General features: G+C 42.9%; 1 protein-coding gene across 1 annotated transcript in view; it reads left to right on the top strand.

The window, feature by feature from the left end:
* The first annotated feature begins 2,874 nt into the window (after positions 1-2,874).
* LOC122921135 (solute carrier family 22 member 6-A-like) overlaps positions 2,875-19,428 on the top strand; it is a 136,657-nt gene continuing 120,103 nt past the window's right edge. The window contains exons 1-3 of the mRNA XM_044271136.1: positions 2,875-3,252; positions 6,226-6,329; positions 6,423-6,577. Coding sequence (XP_044127071.1) covers positions 2,875-3,252; positions 6,226-6,329; positions 6,423-6,577 — 637 coding nt within the window. The remainder of the gene's footprint in view (positions 3,253-6,225; positions 6,330-6,422; positions 6,578-19,428) is intronic.

The following is a 19,428-nucleotide window of genomic DNA, read 5'->3' as shown; positions in this document are numbered from 1 at the left end:
ACAGTACTCTCCTTGTCCGTAATGCGGACAGTAATAAATGCACACGGAGTAACTTCCGAGTAACTGCCCACAAAATTAGGAATTTGATCTGGATAATCCTCAGGGGTGGGTCACTCTGGGAGGCTGCCTCAACTGCTGTCCTGGAGCGCCTGCTAGAGGATCTCTTATTACTGGATAATAATGATGAAGAGGAGGAAAAGTAGAGCTGTCCATATCTGTATCAGAGGCAGTGATGGCGCATGCCTCCTCAGCTGAATTCCATCTTTGGGATTATTGGGAAATTTTTTATTTTTATAAGTTGAGTAAGGTGTATGATATGAGCAGTAATGTACTGATCAACGTTCAACAGTTTGCACGCAGAAAAGTTGGTGCAAAAAGAAAAAGACTGCCACAAAATGATCACAGTTGGGACAAAAAAAACTCCTGTGAAAAAAACTGTGAGGTATGCACTGATCAGTGCTTGGTGGTCACAACTTGCACACAGAAAAACTGGTGTAGGGCTTTAAAAAAAGACATAAAAACCCAGGGACAAAAAATCTTTCACAAAGGCTGTCCTGTGCAGCAGCAATCACTCCCATCTGAGCCCACCTGCAGACCTCTCACTGGCTTTTACAGTGCAGAAACTGCGATTGGCCAGTCAGTATTGATCAGCCAATTACTGTGAATGGAGTGAAGGGGTGAGGTACAACCCCCCTGGCCCCTTAGCTAAGATGGCTGGCTGTCAGGGACAGCAGCCATCTTATCCCAGTCGCTGTGTCATTAGACACGTTGACCGGCTATGTTGTACCGTACATGTATAGCGCAGGTATGTAAGGGGTTAATGACCAGACCCCTTTTTTTTGCCTCTCTGCATTTCAGCAGCCTCAACTTTTTATTTTTCCACTGGCATGACTGTTTTATGTGGGAGAAATGTTATTATTTTCTGACTTTGTCTGGGTGTAAAAATAAATTATAATGAAATTTATATAATTTTTTGTTGTTGTTGTGGAAATATAAAGAAAAAAATAGTTTTGCTGTCTTTTTTTGTTTATTCATGTTTCACACTAAATAACCTGATAATTAAATTCTTCTGGTTATATTAGTCGCTTGGACAGCTAATACGTGTATTTTAAATTTTTTTAAATTTAATATGTGTACAATAAAACGTATTTTACACTAAATATTGGTGATTTTTTTTTTGGGGGGGTATGGAAATATGATTTTTTTAAATGTAAAATTTGTTATTTATATAAAAAAAAAATTAAATCCCATGGGATTACTGTTTTATGACTTTATTTCACACTTATGTATTAGCATAATTCTGTATACATTGTCCTCAGTGTCTCTATGACTCAGGCTGCTGTTAGGGCAATGCTAGTGTGCCCTAATAACAGGGTTACTATTCAGACAACCCTGGGGTCTTTCATAGGTCCCCACGACTGACAATATCGCTCCCCCATCAACCATCAGTACACGGGAAAAACTGGTGACCCAATTGCAGGTGGGAATCCCCTTTGATCATGCAGCAGTATGGATCATGGCATGATCAAAGGGTTAACAGCTGGGGTCGGAACTTCTGACCTCTGACCCCGGCTGTTAAGCAGGAGTCTGCACTAAGAACACAGGCTGTTAATAACAGAGTCACTCCAGCAGCCTTTTAACCCCTTCATCTGCAGTGATGCCATAAGACGTCACTGCAGACTTAGAACCTGCGCCGCCTGCCGTCAAAAAATAGTGGGTGGTCGTTAAGGGGTTAAAGGGGTTGTCCGTTTTACATAAAAACTTGAGTAACCCCTGTACATGTAATGAAAAATAGCAATAGAATCAATACTCTCCCCCTTTATTCCCCTGATTCTTTCAGCCCTGACCTCCAGTCCTCATCACTGGTGTTTGTTTTCCAAGCTGCAGCAGTGATGTCTCGTCTCCTGCTGAAGCCATTGACGAGTGCAGTGGTGACTTGGGTGCACAGAACATCACTGCTGCAGCCAGGAAGATAACATCAATGGTGAGGAGCATAGGAGCTCAAGGCTGGAAGAGGCAAGGAGAGAAGGGGAGAGTGTTGATTTGATCCATGGGATAAAAGATAACTATTTGATGGTGGGAGTCCGACCAGTGATCACGAGCACTTGTCCCCTCATGAATAGAGCAGAAGGTTGAGCATGCACACTGCCGCTTCATTTCTTCCGTATGGGATTGTAAAAGATAGCCGAGTACAGCGCAGTGCACATGCTTGACCAGCCATTCCTTTCATTTCAAGGGACCCCCTGATCAGGAGAACAGGTGGGGGTCCCAGGGGTTGGATCCCCCATTGATCTAATAGTTATCCCGACCCCTTTAAGAAGTAACTGAAGCTATGTTCAGTTAATGACTTTCAATGTATCAGGTGCTATATGTTCACAAATCTTAACTAATCATTATAAGAAGGAAAACAGAGAACATATTAATTAGAAAAAGATTATGTTAATAGAGATATTTGCTTTTCTAGGAAACAGAAAAAGTGAATCTGAACATTGGTGCGAAAACTGAAGTTGTGGAAATGTATTTCGATTAAAACATCATATATAACATTTAAAGAAAACACAAGGATTGTTAATGAACCAGCAGTAATTATCTAAGGTTTTCACAAGAGTTCTCAAAACTTAGAGACTAAAGAACATAATTCCGAGCAAGAACAGGGGATTGTATTATAATCCTGTTTAAGAATGCCTTTGGAAATGTTGGCATGAGTCTCTCACAAAACCGAGTACAGAACACAGAAATTTTCTATGTCGTGTTGTGGAAAAGTTATTGAATCTGAATTTCCAAAGCAAATCAACTTATCTACTTTAAGAACACAATCTGCTTCCATATTTGGCTGGTGAATGTGCATAGAAAGGTCAACTTGAGTTATCCGTCATGGGGTTTGCTGATCTGTTGGAGAGAACTGGAGGAATGGGACGTTTCCAGGTCACACAGGTTATATTGCTGTGTTTTCCTATATTACTGATGGCAAGTCATAACCTTCTGCAGAATTTCACTGCTGCAATCCCAAACCACTGGTGCAAAATGAACGATACACGGGTACTTAACGGCAGCAAGGAGGGCTGGGTCAGCTTGTACAGCCCCTTGGATGAAAATGGGAGGCCAAATTCATGCCAGGAATTTGTCGAAATACAGTGGAGACCAGTGGGTGAGAATATCACATCTCATAACAGTACGGATGTAGAGACAAGATCCTGTACAATGGGTTGGGAATATGATAGGAAAGATTTCACGTCAACCATCATCACAGAGGTAAGTCTGTATGTAATCCGAATAAAACTGTGATATATCACACTAACATCAATAGCCCAGAACGCCAAAAACCATGGTTCTCCCAGGCTTTAAGTTCAGGTAGATGACAGCTATTCATCCTACCAGCTATGTGGAAGGAAGGAACATTGTATAGACTCAGAAATACACTCAGCATGGCACTTTTCTTTTCTGTAGACCTTTATGGTGAACTAGTTCACATCAGCGTTCAGCCTTTCCGTTCTCCTGCTCCGTTTTAGGAGCAGGAGAATAGAAAGGACGGATTCGGCACATAACTGAGCCGAAAGGAGCCTAAGGACCCCATAGACTATAATGGGGTCCATTAGGTTATCGCTTAGAAGATGATTTTGGAGCGGAGACAAAAGTTGTGCGCACAGGACTTTTGTCTCTGCTTCAAAAATCTTCCTCTGAGTGGAAACCTAACAGGGTCCGTAGGCTCTGTTCGGCTCAGTTATGTGCCGAATCTGTCCTTTCCGTTCTCCTGCTCCTATAACAGCTGTTTTGTTCTGCAAAATACGGAATGCACACGGATGTCATCCATATTTTTTGTGGATCCGTTTTTTGCGGATACATACAGTCGTGTGCATGAGGCCTTAACAGAGCAAAACTTTTGTAGAATTGGTTTCACACAAATAGATGTAGAGATACACAATCTCCCATCATCCTCATGTTAAACTTACTTAAACGCTGCAGACGTGCTATAGCTGCTAATGGGAGAAGACATGACAGAATACAGTAGTTTCTAGGGAATTTCACTCCCTACTCCATAGAGTTATAGAGGGGAATGTATTAAGACTGGTGTTTCTCATGCCAATCTTAAAAGGGTTTTCCAGATGATAGCCTATCCTCAGGATGGGTCATTAACATTTGATCAGTGGGGGTCTGACTCCTGGCACCAGTACCAATAAGCTGAAGAGGCTGCAGTGCTCCAGACAGTGCTGCGGCCTCCTCACAGCATACCAAGCCCAGCGCCAGTCATTGCATAGCGACTGTACATGGTATTACAGGCCAGACTCACTGTAGTGCCAAAGAAGATCGCTGAGGAGTCAGACCCCTACATATCACATATTGATGACCTATCCTGAGGATAGGTCTTCAGTGTAAAACACTTGGAAAACCCTTTTAATGCTGAATGGCCAAGCTGGCTCATTCTTCTCACTAAATATTAACCAGTTCAACTTTAATAGGCCATTGTGTAGGTACAAACCGGATTCCCAAAAAGTTGGGACACTAAACAAATTGTGAATAAAAACTGAATGCAATGATGTGGAGATGGCAAATGTCAATATTTTATTTGTAATAGAACGTAGATGACAGATCAAACGTTTAATCCGAGTAAATGTATCATTTTAAAGGAAAAATACGTTGATTCAAATTTTCATGGTGTCAACAAATCCCAAAAAAGTTGGGACAGGTAGCAATAAGAGGCTGGAAAAAGTAAATTTGAGCATAACGAAGAGCTGGAAGACCAATTAACACTAATTAGGTCAATTGGCAACATGATTCGGTATAAAAAGAGCTTCTCAGAGTGGCAGTGTCTCTCAGAAGCCAAGATGGTTAGAGGATCACCAATTCCCACAATGTTGCGCAGAAAGATAGTGGAGCAATATCAGAAAAGTGTTACCCAGCGAAAAATTGCAAAGACTTTGCATATATCATCATTAACTGTGCATAACATCATCCGAAGATTCAGAGAATCTGGAACAATCTCTGTGCGTAAGGGTCAAGGGCGTAAAACCATACTGGATGCCCGTGATCTCCGGGCCCTTAAACGACACTGCACCACAAACAAGAATGATACTGTAAAGGAAATCACAGAATGGGCTCAGGAATACTTCCAGAAACCATTGTCAGTGAACACAATCCACCGTGCCATCCGCTGTTGCCAGCTGAAACTCTACAGTGCAAAGAAGAAGCCATTTCTAAGCAAGATCCACAAGCTCAGGCATTTTCACTGGGCCAGGGATCATTTAAAATGGAGTGTGGCAAAATGGAAGACTGTTCTGTGGTCAGACGAGTCACAATTCGACGTTCTTTTTGGAAATCTGGGACGCCATGTCATCCGGACCAAAGAGGACAAGGACAACCCAAGTTGTTATCAACGCTCAGTTCAGAAGCCTGCATCTCTGATGGTATGGGGTTGCATGAGTGCGTGTGGCATGGGCAGCTTGCATGTCTGGAAAGGCACCATCAATGCAGAAAAATATATTCAGGTTCTAGAACAACATATGCTCCCATCCAGACGTCATCTCTTTCAGGGAAGACCCTGCATTTTTCAACAAGATAATGCCAGACCACATTCTGCATCAATCACAACATCATGGCTGCGTAGGAGAAGGATCCGGGTACTGAAATGGCCAGTCTGCAGTCCAGATATTTCACCTATAGAGAACATTTGGTGCATCATAAAGAGGAAGGTGCATCAAAGAAGGCCCAAGACGATTGAGCAGTTGGAGGCCTGTATTAGACAAGAATGGGAGAGCATTCCTATTTCTAAACTTGAGAAACTGGTCTCCTCGGTCCCCAGACGTCTGTTGAGTGTTGTAAGAAGAAGGGGAGATGCCACACAGTGGTGAAAATGGCCTTGTCCCAACTTTTTGGGGATTTGTTGACACCATGAAATTCTGATTCAACATATTTTTCCCTTAAAATGGTACATTTTCTCAGTTTAAACTTTTGTTCCGTGATTTATGTTCTATTCTGAATAAAATATTAGAAGTTGGCACCTCCACATCATTGCATTCAGTTTTTATTCACGATTTGTATAGTGTCCCAACTTTTTGGGAACCCGGTTTGTACCATTCAGACAATATACATGTGAACAGTATCTACTAGAAGCACGTCTACCAAACCACGTTGATTATTTGAACAAATATAGAGAACTATCTATGAACATTTTTTGATTAATAAGAAATAACTAATATGACGTTAATATATAGATAATTGCTCTTATAGTGGGATCTGGTATGTGGAAATAGAACCAGAAGACAGCTGGGTCAGTCACTCTACATGGCTGGTGTCCTGTTGGGAGCCATCATTCTGGGAGGACTTTCAGACAAGTGAGAAACACTGCTCATTACCATTTATACTTCATTGTATTGTCCTGTTCCACAAATAACACTACAATCATACAAACTGTCAAATATTTCTAGGTATGGACGAAGAGCATTGCTGATCTGGTCTTACTTCCAAATGACAATCAGTGGAATCTGCACAGCCTTTTCTCCAAATTACATCTCCTACTGTGTGTTTCGGATCCTTGGAGGAATGGCTCTGTCTGGAATAGGACTTAACACGACAGCACTGAGTATGTCAAATATGTTTAGAATATTTTAAAATTCTGTATAAAATCATAGTGATATAATAGCCAACAACTGATTAGAAGAGAGTCTGGCTGTGAGTGTATAGGGAATTTACTATTGATTATTGGTTACATTGGGCAATGGTGGGACAATATTTATTGGTGCCCAAAGCAGAGACTTTAAAATGCATCCTGTCTCATTTCCAGAAGTCTTACATGGTTGCTATTTTCCCGAGTAACAGCTTGGACACAACATACAATCAGCTAGATAAGAAATACAGAGCTTTGTTTGTTTCCATAATTTATGTCCTCTACCAGGGGTGCACCTAGCCTTTTTGCTGCCATGTAGTGGGAAATGGTAAAAAAAAATCCAAATAGGGTGGAATTTGACAAAACCTCTGCCAGTTTTGTGGGTTTTGTTACCTTCATTTTCTAGATCAGTAAGATTACAGTGATTACATTTGTATAGTTTTCTTATGTTAATACCAAAAAAATATATATATATTATTTTTATCGCCATATTCTGACCTCCATAACATTTTTATAGTTAAGTCTACGGAAGTTGTGTGTGGGTGCTATTTGCGAGGCGCTGTGTAATTTTTATTAATACTATTTTAGAGTGTGTATGATGTTTTGATCACTTTTTATTCAATTCACAATGAAAAAATTTCCGGCATTCACCATATAGGACAAATTCATTTACCATATATAGTTCAGGGATTTGGGGATGTGGCGATGCCTATGATGATTATTTTTTATATTTATTTTTAATTTATTTATAGGGAAGGAGAGATGATTTTTAGATATTTGTTTTTATTATATATTTTTGCATTTTTTAAAACTTTTTTATGCCACTCTAGGTGACAATAAGAAGCAGTTATTAGATTGCTTTTTCCTTACATTGCAATGAATTGCCATTGCAATTCATTGTGGATTCTCTTCTTATGGAGCACTGGGTGTTTAAAGGGGTTGGGTTTCAATGTCCAGATCTTTAAAGGGGTTCTGCATTTTGTTTAAACTGATGATCTATCCTCTGCATAGATCATCAGCTTCTGATCGGCGGGGGTCCGACACCCGGGACACCCGCCGATCAGCTGTTTGAGAAGGCAGCGGCGCTCCAGCAGCGCCGCAGCCTTCTCTCTGTTTACCGCAGGCCGAGTGACGTCACGACTAGTATCAATGGCCTGGGCGGAGCTAAGCTCTGTTCAAAGCAGAATTTTAGGCTTGAGGTTTATGGGGCAGATCTGCACCAAGAAACGTGCAGAAAATGCACCAAAAAAATGCATGGACTTACATGGAGCTGTTTTTTTCTGCTTCCTATTCATTCCAATGGGTGATTTAGTGCTCATTCTGCCCCAAGATAGGGCAAGGTGCTTTTTTTTTTTTTTTTTACAAGTGCTGCTTCCCATTGAAATGAATAGAAGGCTGTTTTGAGGCGTTTTTTTTTTTTTTAGAAGATTTTGAGGCAGAAATGTGAACTGACCCTGCAAGTTTTTAAGAGAGCTTTAAACTGCCCACAGAAAAGACAGAATTACATTTTATTTAGAATCATCAAAACAGTAACAAACACCATTAGTGTCAGCATGCCCCTGGGACTTTGCAAACAATTATCAAATAGGATGCAAAGGTTTAGTCAAGTCGCATTTAATGAAATCCTAAAATCTTGCAGTTTTAGCACTAGCCACTAAGCCTAATAATACCCTCAGACTTCCTCTTCTAAAGAAATAACTTGTTATCAGTCAAATCATTGTCACAGAAAGAATTACAGAAAAAAAAAAAAAAAAAAAAAAAAATATATATATATATATATATATATATATATAAAAGATATAGTTAATGCAGGATCAAACCATGGACATAAGTGATGGGCACATCTTATCTAAAATTAAAAAAAGAACATGAATCGCACATCCACATGCTACGCATTAATCTATATTGCTTGTCAGCATCATTTATATACTGTATATGAGACTCTTTGTATGATTTTTGATCATGGTGGCCTCTTTCAACTGGGTCCCTACTCTAATTTGGCCCAGCGCCATGTGGTGACCACCACTGCAACACAGCAATAGATCAATGCATAGCATGTTCTTTTTGCATTTTATCTGCTCCCCTTTCCTGCACACAGAGAATGTCTGAAAAACTAGATGTCAGTGAAAATCTCATACCCTTTGGAGCTACAGTCCATGTCGCTCATGTAAAGCATAACTCTAAAAGCTCTTAATAGTGTCGATCATGAATAATCTAATCTAATTTTTATTAATACAAACCGGATTCCCAAAAAGTTGGGACACTAAACAAATTGTGAATAAAAACTGAATGCAATGATGTGGAGATGGCAAATGTCAATATTTTATTTGTAATAGAACGTAGATGACAGATCAAACGTTTAATCTGAGTAAATGTATCATTTTAAAGGAAAAATACATTGATTCAAATCCCCAAAAAGTTGGGACAAGTAGCAATAAGAGGCTGGAAAAAGTAAATTTGAGCATAACGAAGAGCTGGAAGACCAATTAGCACTAATTAGGTCAATTGGCAACATGATTGGGTATAAAAAGAGCTTTTCAGAGTGGCAGTGTCGCTCAGAAGCCAAAATGGGTAGAAGATCACAAATTCCCACAATGTTGCACAGAAAGATAGTGGAGCAATATCAGAAAGGTGTTACCCAGCGAAAAATTGCAAAGACTTTGCATCTATCATCATCAACTGTGCATAACATCATCCGAAGATTCAGAGAATCTGGAACAATCTCTGTGCGTAAGGGTCAAGGCCGTAAAACCATACTGGATGCCCGTGATCTCCGGGCCCTTAAATGACACTGCACCACAAACAGGAATGCTACTGTAAAGGAAATCACAGAATGGGCTCAGGAATACTTCCAGAAACCATTGTCAGTGAACACAATCCACCGTGCCATCCGCCGTTGCCAGCTGAAACTCTACAGTGCAAAGAAGAAGCCATTTCTAAGCAAGATCCACAAGCTCAGGCGTTTTCACTGGGCCAGGGATCATTTAAAATGGCAAAATGGAAGACTGTGTGGCAAAATGGAAGACTGTTCTGTGGTCAGACGAGTCACGATTCAAAGTTCTTTTTGGAAATCTGGGACCATGTCATCCGGACCAAAGAGGACAAGGACAACCCAAGTTGTTATCAACGCTCAGTTCAGAAGCCTGCATCTCTGATGGTATGGGGTTGCATGAGTGCGTGTGGCATGGGCAGCTTGCATGTCTGGAAAGGCACCATCAATGCAGAAAAATATATTCAGGTTCTAGAACAACATATGCTCCCATCCAGACGTCATCTCTTTCAGGGAAGACCCTGCATTTTTCAACAAGATAATGCCAGACCACATTCTGCATCAATCACAACATCATGGCTGTGTAGGAGAAGGATCCGGGCACTGAAATGGCAAGTCTGCAGTCCAGATCTTTCACCTATAGAGAACATTTGGCGCATCATAAAGAGGAAGGTGCAACAAAGAAGGCCCAAGACGATTGAACAGTTAGAGGCCTGTATTAGACAAGAATGGGCGAGCATTCCTATTTCTAAAATTGAGAAACTGGTCTCCTCGGTCCCCAGACGTCTGTTGAGTGTTGTAAGAAGAAGGGGAGATGCCACACAGTGGTGAAAATGGCCTTGTCCCAACTTTTTGGGGATTTGTTGACACCATGAAATTCTGATTCAACATATTTTTCCCTTACAATGGTACATTTTCTCAGTTTAAACTTTTGTTCCATGATTTATGTTCTATTCTGAATAAAATATTAGAAGTTGGCACCTCCACATCATTGCATTCAGTTTTTATTCACGATTTGTATAGTGTCCCAACTTTTTTGGAATCCGGTTTGTATATTAAGATGTACAATATAGTGCAATTTTTTTCATAATTGCGAATATTCTAGATTTTTTTCATCAGTAACCTCCCTTCTTGCCTGTGGGCCAATGAGAAGGCTGCAATATCTTTGTCAGAGCTTAGCAACATCCCTAGCAGCCAATAGGAAAGTTGCCTACCCCTTACTATATAGGAACCTCCCCTGCAGTTCTGAGAGAGACAGCAGTGACATTGCTGTGCTCCGTGCTTTCATCTGGATCCTATTCCTTATCCAATTGCATTAGATAGATAGTTAGCTCATATATATAATACAGATAGTTAGTGGGAGATAGTCCGTGAAGGTTACATAGTGATATACACGTAGTGTAGCTGATAGGTTCCAGTGTAGTGTGATAGGAATTGCTGTTTCTCTGCTGTCCATACATACATGCTACAGACATAGTGCTGTGATGTCACAACAATACTTAGTGCACCAATCAGTAATATCTACTCAGACCTGATAAAATGTGAAGTTGCATGTATTGCGCCAAAAATATGCCAATCATTAGTGCCGATTTGCGCAATCGCAAAAATAATGACTGGAGATCATGAATTCTAGAATTCACTAATTTATTGCGAATATTATGCGAAAAATTCATGAAATATCACGAAAACAAATATTGCCTATGCCGCTCATCACTAGCTCTAAATAACAGGTCAGGCACAATAGCTGCCCTATAATAATGTACAGAAAAATAAAATAAAATGCAATCTACAATCAGACAATAAAATAGATTAGAAAAAAGGGACTGGTAATTAAATCTCATGGTATGTGTGTGAGCTTGCCCAGCTCAAAAGCCACCACCAAGTTACAGCCATTATCAGACACAACCATGCCTGGTTCTTGGTTGAGTGGCAAGAGCCACAGCTCAGTCTGGTCTCTTATCCCCTGCCACAGCTTTGCGGCGGTGTGCTGTTTGTCACCTAAGCAGATCAGTTTAAGTGTGGCCTGTTGCCGCTTCCCCACTGCAGTGCTACACTGCTTCCAGCTACTGACTGATGTCCAGCTACTGACTGATTCAGAGGTGGTGTTTGCAAAGGTTCAGGTGCATGGCGGGAGTCATCCGGGCCTGCATCTTGGACAGGGGATTGATCAGCAAGTAACACAGGGGAAGAGGAGGCAATGGTGTGACCCACAGACACTGGTTGTGAACCCAGACGTTCAGCCCACCTATTAGGGTGCTTTGATGCCATGTGGTGGATCATGCTTGTGGTGGTGAGGTTGCTAGTGTTTATGCCCCTGCTCATTTTAGTACGGCACAGGTTGCAAATGACAATTCTTTTATCGTCTGCACTTTCCTCAAAAGAGCGCCAGACTGCGGAGCACCTTTTAGCAATTTGGTGCAGGTTGCATTAAAAATATGTATGGCTGACATACACAATAGTCCTTGAGTCTATAACAAGTATAAAAACTAAAATATTGCTATTTCAATCCCTACACTATCTCTCCTTTCTGCTCTCCAGCTCTTCCTGACTAATACGTGTCATCGGGTGCTAGATGACCAGCCAATCACTGTAATGCCAGCAGCCAACATGGCTACGGCATTACAATGAATGGTAGAACTTACCTGCACGTTTATTAGCTGCGTAGCAGCCAACAAACGTGCGGGGAGGAGATTCGAGCATCGTGCTCGAGCACACGCGGTATTCGGCCCAACATGCTTGTCCAGCACTGGTCTTCAGTAATTGTTGTCTTGTGTGGCATGAATTCTAGTAATAAAACGCCTCCTGTGTCCCAAAAAATTGTTGCCATGATCTTTCCAGCTGACTGCTGCACACAAACTTTCTATGGAGTTGGTGACCCCTTGTGCTTCCATTGCATAAACTCTTGTTTGGTCTCAGGATCATGGTCGTGGACCCATGTTCTATAACATGCAATAATTTGACAACTGAAATGCCAAATTCTTAAGCTACAACACTGACTTTTATCCGACGATCTTCCATCTTATGGCCTCCACTTTACAGCATATTTCCTGTGAAGATGCTTCAACAAGTCACCCCGAACGGGGTCATCCTCCATTAATTCCCTACCCCATTTAAAGGGGTTGTTATTTTCACCCAGTCCCCCTGAGGCTAGCATCGGAGCATCTCATGCTCCGATGCGCTCCCTTGACCTGCGCGAAATTGCGCAGGGCAAGGGCTCTTTTGTTTTCAATAACACGCTGCCGGGCGGAAACTTCCGCCCGGCAGTGTGTTCGGTGACGTCACCGGATCTGATGGGCGGGCTTTAGCGCTGCCCTAGCCATTTTATTGGCTAGGGCAGCGCTAAATCCCGCCCATCAGTGCCGGTGGTCATGGCAGCCCCATGGAGATCCCTGGTACGTCACCGGAACTCCAAAAAATGCCTTTGCCCTAAGCGATTTAGCGCAGGGAAAAGGAAAACATCGGAGCATGAACTGCTCCGATGCTACTGTCAGGGGGGCTGCCGGGGGGGGGAGGGGGGAATGGGGGGGATGTTCGGATTACGCTCTGAACCCGGACAACCCCTTTAAACTGCTTGGCCCAAAACTTTACTTGGTAGTAGAAAGGTGCATGATTACCATATACAGCAATCATCCTTTAATGGATTTCAATAGGCTTCTTTTCTTCCTTTGTAAGGAATTTAATCTAGGAATGAGGCTCCAAATTCCCTACTTTCTTTTCCTACCACAATGTCACTTCCAGTGCCTTTATTAGACTGAACTGCTTCTGTGTATGTTGCATGTCCAGACATGTCTTAACCTGCACAGACAGGCTCAGCTTCTAACACTGACAGAACATGCTGGGGTAGATAACTTATTGAACACTCCTCGAATTATACACACCTTAGTTGCTGAAGCATATGATAATCTGATGCTACAGAACACATAAGGCTTTGAGCATATCTGTGTTAATGGCCTCCATCATAGATCAGGTCATAAATGCTGGACAATATTTTGCAGCCTGCCAGGGTCAATGATGGAAACCTATCAGATCTCAGTTGAAATTACTTAGAGAAGGATATAACAGGACGGAACTACAAATCCCAGCTTTTTTAGAATGTTATTATGGGCTCTCCCAGGACACCACTAACCTCTCCTACATAGACAGCACAGGAGCTGCACCACCTCACGTCCGCATCCCACGTCTTTCACCATTTCGCTGCACTGGTCACATGATGGCATCATCACAGGTCCGTCAGACTTCTCGTCTGCCCTGCTATCCTCTGGCTTCCTGCACTAGTTACATGGTGATGACATCATCAAAGGTCCTTCTCCATAATCAGTCTTCTCCAGTGCACTGTTAGTGATACAGGTTTTTTCTCCGCTGCGAGGCCCCCTTCTCCCATAGGCCCGAGAGCAGCTGCCTCTATTGGAGGTATACAACTGCTTCTTTTCACCAATTAGACACCAATTTTGGATCCTCTTCATATGGAACTCTACATTGTGCAAATCTGTTGTTCCTCAGGGCTGGCAGATTTTGTGCAAAACCTTAAAATAACCGAAAGGTAGGGGGAAGCAGCACAAGATCAATACGAAGAACAGGCACAGGTCAGGTACACAGGCAGACAAACAGATAATAGTTCTTTTACAGGCTCTAGCTAGCCAGAGAGAGCTAGCAAGAACAATGCACAGGCAAGAATTGAAGGAAACAGCCAGGTATACACTCACCTAAAGAATTATTAGGAACCCCTGTTCTATTTCTCATTAATGCGATTATCTAGTCAACCAATCACATGGCAGTTGCTTCAATGCATGTAGGGTTGTGGTCCTGGTAAAGACAATCTCCTGAACTCCAAACTGAATGTCAAAATTGGAAATAAAGGTGATTTAGGCAATTTTGAGCGTGGCATGGTTGTTGTTGCCAGACAGGCTGGTCTGAGTATTTCACAATCTGCTCAGTTACTGGGATTTTCATTCACGCACAACCATTTCTAGGGTTTACAAAGAATGGTGTGAAAAGGGAAAAACATCCAGTATGCGGCAGTCCTGTGGGCGAAAATGCCTTGTTGATGCTAGAGGTCAGAGGAGAATGGGCCGACTGATTCAAGCTGATAGAATAGCAACGTTGACTGAAATAACCACTCGTTACAACCGAGGTATGCAGCAAAGCATTTGTGAAGCCACAACACGCACAACCTGAAGGCGGATGGGCTACAACAGCAGAAGACCCCACCGGGTACCACTCATCTCCACTACAAATAGGAAAAAGAGGCTACAATTTGCACAAGCTCACCAAAATTGGACTGTTGAAGACTGGAAAAATGTTGCCTGGTCTGATAAGTCTCGATTTCTGTTGAGACATTCAAATGGTAGAGTCCGAATTTGGCGTAAACAGAATGAGAACATATATCCATCATGCCTTGTTACCACTGTGCAGGCTGGTGGTGGTGGTGTAATGGTGTAGGGGATGTTTTCTGGGCACACTTTAGGCCCCTTAGTGCCAATTGGCCATCGTTTAAATGCCACAGACTACCTGAGCATTGTTTCTGACCATGTCCATCCCTTTATGACCACCATGTACCCATCCTCTGATGGCTACTTCAAGCAGGATAATGCACCATGTCACAAAGCTCGAATCATTTCAAATTGGTTTCTTGAACATGACCATGAGTTCACTGTACTAAAATGGCCCCCACAGTCACCAGATCGCAACCCAATAGAGCATCTTTGGGATGTGGTGGAACGGGAGCTTCGTGCCCTGGATGTGCATCCCTCAAATCCCCATCAACTGCAAGATGCTATCCTATCAATATGGGCCAACATTTCTAAAGAATGCTATCAGCACCTTGTTGAATCAATGTCACGTAGAATTAAGGCAGTTCTGAAGGCAAAAGGGGGTCCAACACCGTATTAGTATGGTGTTCCTAATAATTCTTTAGGTGAGTGTATTCAGGAGGAGCTGCTTAGCAGACACAGCAATGCTGTAGTTCACAGAGCAGGAGAATATTACCCCTAGCAGTTCTGAAGACAGAGTTACAAGTCCTAATTCACACACAGAAAACTGGCACCTGTGTGTACAGGACAGCGGAGGCCATGAACCGCCATTGTAACAGCTAGCAAATTGCAATACTGGCACTTACTAATTACCAGTACTTATCAACAGACAGCGGGATAGTGGTGCAAAATTTCACAAATGTATCCTTCTGGCCTCATACACACGGCCATTGTGCGGCCATTCTGTGCACTGGGGACTGCAATTTACTGTCCCCAATGCACAGGCAACATCTGAGCGGCGACCTGGACGGATCAAGGACCATCTTCCGATCACGCTCCAGTGACAAAATTAAGGACAGCACGTTGTCCTTGTAGCAGGGATCCAGGTAGCCACCCAGTAATCAGCACTGCTTAGAATGTGGGCAACTCCGTGGTCGTTGTGCAGGCATTGCAGCATGTAGTCGATCATGTGTGCCAGGCTGCCCAGAGGCAACGATAAGCTGTCCTCTGTGGGAGGTGTATCGATTGTGTCCTCTGTATCCCCCTAGCCATGCTCCAATAATCCCCATGAGCTGCTTTGGGTGCCACCCTGCTGTAAACATAGTTCCTCATCATCATCATCCTTCTCATCCCCCAGAACTGTGCCCTGGCTGGGCTGTTGTGTACCTGGCCTTTTTTGGTGCAGGAACCCACCCTCCAAGCCACTTGTAAATGACTGGCCTGATAACTGTGGAAAATGATCCCTCTTCCTCCTGTGCCACATCCCCTTCCATCATAGCCCGAAGCATGTTTTCAAGGAGACATAGAAGTGGGATAGTAACACTGAGGATGGCATTATCGGCACTGGCAATGTATGTGGAGCACTCAAAACAGTGCAACACGGCACACATGTCCCGCATGGAGGCCCACTCGTTGGTGGTGAAGCTGAAACTCCACTATCACCTGCTGCTGCTCACACACTCTCTCCAGCATGTGCAAGGTGGAGTTCCGGAAGGTCGAAGTTATGTTGCAGCGCAGACAGGTGAGCAGCAGCAGAGTGAGAACGTCGAAAGTCCGCACTTTCTGCAGCAGCTCTGACGTATCAGGGTAATTTTTCAGGAACCTCTGCACCACTAAATTCAGCACATGTGCCAGGCAACGGATGTGCGTCAAACTGGCTAGTCCCAGAGATGCTATGAGATTTCGCCCATTATCGCACATGACCAAGCCGGGCTTGAGGCTCAGCAGCACCAACCAGTAATCGGTCTGTTGTTCCATGCCCGTCCTCCGGCAGTGTTATGCTGACTGGATGAGGAGGTGGAAGAGGAGGAAGCAGAGTAGGAGGAGCAGGCAACAGGAGGCAACGAGAAACGTTATACAATCCTGTGTGGCAGTAGGACATGTGCCAAACTGCTATCCACCTCAGGCCCAACCGGTGTGTACTCCACTGCAACTAGTACTTCTCATTTAGATGCCTGGTCATGCAGGTTGTGCTCCAGTTTAGAACATTTATGACCCGCTTCAGGCTCTGATTGAACACCGTGCAAACTACTTGCGTCTTGTCATCAGCACATTGTCTGAAGAACTGCCACGCCAGGGAACTCCTTGGAGGTGGCTTTGGTGTGCTCAGTCCCTGGGTGCAGTGGGCAGTAGCAGGCGTACAGGCTAGGGGACGACCACTCGGCTTTTGCGCCCTGCTCCCTCTTTTGCTGTGCGGCTGGCACTGTGTGATTACTACCTCTTCCTCCGAACTGCACACGTCACTTGCATGACCTTTATTCCATGTGGGGACTAGGACCTCATCATCCTCCATATGATCTTCCACCCACTCTTCACCCCTGCCCTCCTTGCCGGTCTGCACACTGCAGAAAGCCCAGCAGTTGGCACCTGTGCTTTGTAATCATAATCAGAGACGTGCTGTGGTGGTCCACCCATATCCACATCCTGAAACATTAGTGGATGTGCATCAGTGCACTCAATCTTTTCCACTTCTGGGGCAGGGCTAGGTGGATGGCCAACGGAAACCCCGCCAGCAGAGTCATCCAAAAGCATAATAGACTGCTGCATGACTTTGGGCTCAGATTGCTTGGCTGATTTGCAAGGGGGTGAGGTGAAAGACAGATGCCCATGGGCTGAAGGTGCCAACTCTACGCTTTAAGCAGGGGACAGGGTGGGAGACAATGTAAAGGAACTGGAGGCACTCTCAGCCATCCAATCTACTACCACCTCTACTTGTTCTGGAATCCTACGTACACCTGAGGAAGTGTGTAGCTGGCACAGATTGACCACGTCCTCTTCCTGCAACAGGAGCTCCACCAACACCAGCAGTAAAACAACCAGGTCCACGTCTCTTATTTGATGCTCTCCTCATTCTTTGAGGTCACCACCCGAACTAACAGACAGATTAACTATATTAATTTCTCTGTCACCTATGCAGTGCAAGTGTACCTCACACCAAAATGGGTATATGTCATTCACCGAACTAACAGACAGATTAACAGGTCATTTGACCGACTCCGATAGAGAATTAAAATCCGCCAGGAATTTGATTATGAAGTCATGGTATTTGATTAGACTTTGGTATGGAGTGAAAGGTTCAATTGGATGTACTCCGTTACAAGCACTGGCAAACTTTAGTTGAATTAAGTAGAGATTTATATTAGCAAAAAGGTAATATTTTATATTTGACACCGGTACTAGGAAGTGGGGATATTGTTTCGTTCACGGTATTATCACAAAGACAAAAATCACAGAAATTATCATGGTTTCAGTATTTACAGCTAAGATCGGCACTTTTAAGTATTAAAGAAAAAAATAGGCTAGAAATTCACACCTGTCCATTATTTAATGAATTGATAGAGAACTTGGGACGAAAGATGAAGATCTCTTAACTTTATAAAAGCTTAATTATGGCACGATTTGGTGATATTTGGTCCCCAGGACAGAGGGCTTGGCAAAATGAATGTTCAATGACAAACTTGGAGGATCAGGAGAAGTTAGCTCAGGATCTAAAACTGGTATCACATAATTTTAATCACGTTTTGGTGCAATTTAATATTCTACACATACTTACTATGTTACCCCTCTCTGGCTTAATAAATGTGGTATTAGGAATCATTCTAATTGTCCTAGGTGTGATGTTCCTGAGGCGGACTATTTGCACATGTTCTGGTTTTGTCCAGAGTTGAAACATTATTGGGAGACTATTTATGACTATATAGAGAGAAAACTGAAGGTGCGGATTCCTTTTATTGTTTAATGCTGGGTATTGGGGGATCTTGCCAAGGTGGGCTGTCACCAATATAAAAAAAAAATCTTCTGTTTAAAATAATGTTTCTGGCAAAATTCCTAATAGCACGCTCTTGGTTTGCGCGAGAGGTTCCCAGTATTAATACATGGTTAAATTTGGTAAATACCAACAAGAGATATGAACATATTCTAAATAAGCAAAGAGATACTGAGATAAAATGAAGTAGAATTTGGGGAGAATGGAATCTATAGAGCTTTCTCCGCTCTCCATCCTTCTCCATCATTCCTCGGTCATGTTACGGAGGGCTGGTGGATAAGTAAGACACATCATGGGATGGGAAGGGGAGGGAATCGGGGGGGGGGAGGGTTTTGGGTTTGGAAAATTATGTTAATATTGATATGTGTTTATGAAATTGTTTGTTAATATTGGAATAATAATAAAGAAAGTTAATAAAAAAAAAAAAAGGTCTGGCCACTTTTTACCATACATTCTTATAAAAACCGTTGTTAAAGGGGTTGTCCAGGTTCAGAGCTGAACCAGGATATAAGCTCCCCTTCACTTATTTACCATGTATCAAAGCATTAAAGTATTTCTAGCTCTGATGTTTCCCCTTGCTCCGTGCTGCAGAGTTTGTTTACTGCCCCAGCTTTTACAATGATCCTGGTGATGTAAAACAGCCTAGAGCAGCGCTAAAGACCACTCATTTGTGCTGGTGATGTCACGGGGCTCACTGATAAGCAGAAGTCTCTGCCTAACATACTCATGTGAAGCCTGGTACATCACCGGCAGTGACAAAAAAAAAACTTGCCCTGTGAGATGCAGCACAGGGCAAGGGGGAGCATCAGAGCAAGAAATACTC

Source organism: Bufo gargarizans, chromosome 10 (assembly GCF_014858855.1).
Source record: "Bufo gargarizans isolate SCDJY-AF-19 chromosome 10, ASM1485885v1, whole genome shotgun sequence".
Classification (NCBI taxonomy): domain Eukaryota; kingdom Metazoa; phylum Chordata; class Amphibia; order Anura; family Bufonidae; genus Bufo; species Bufo gargarizans.
Note: the sequence above shows the minus strand (reverse complement) of the source record. Positions and strands in the feature narration are given on the sequence as shown.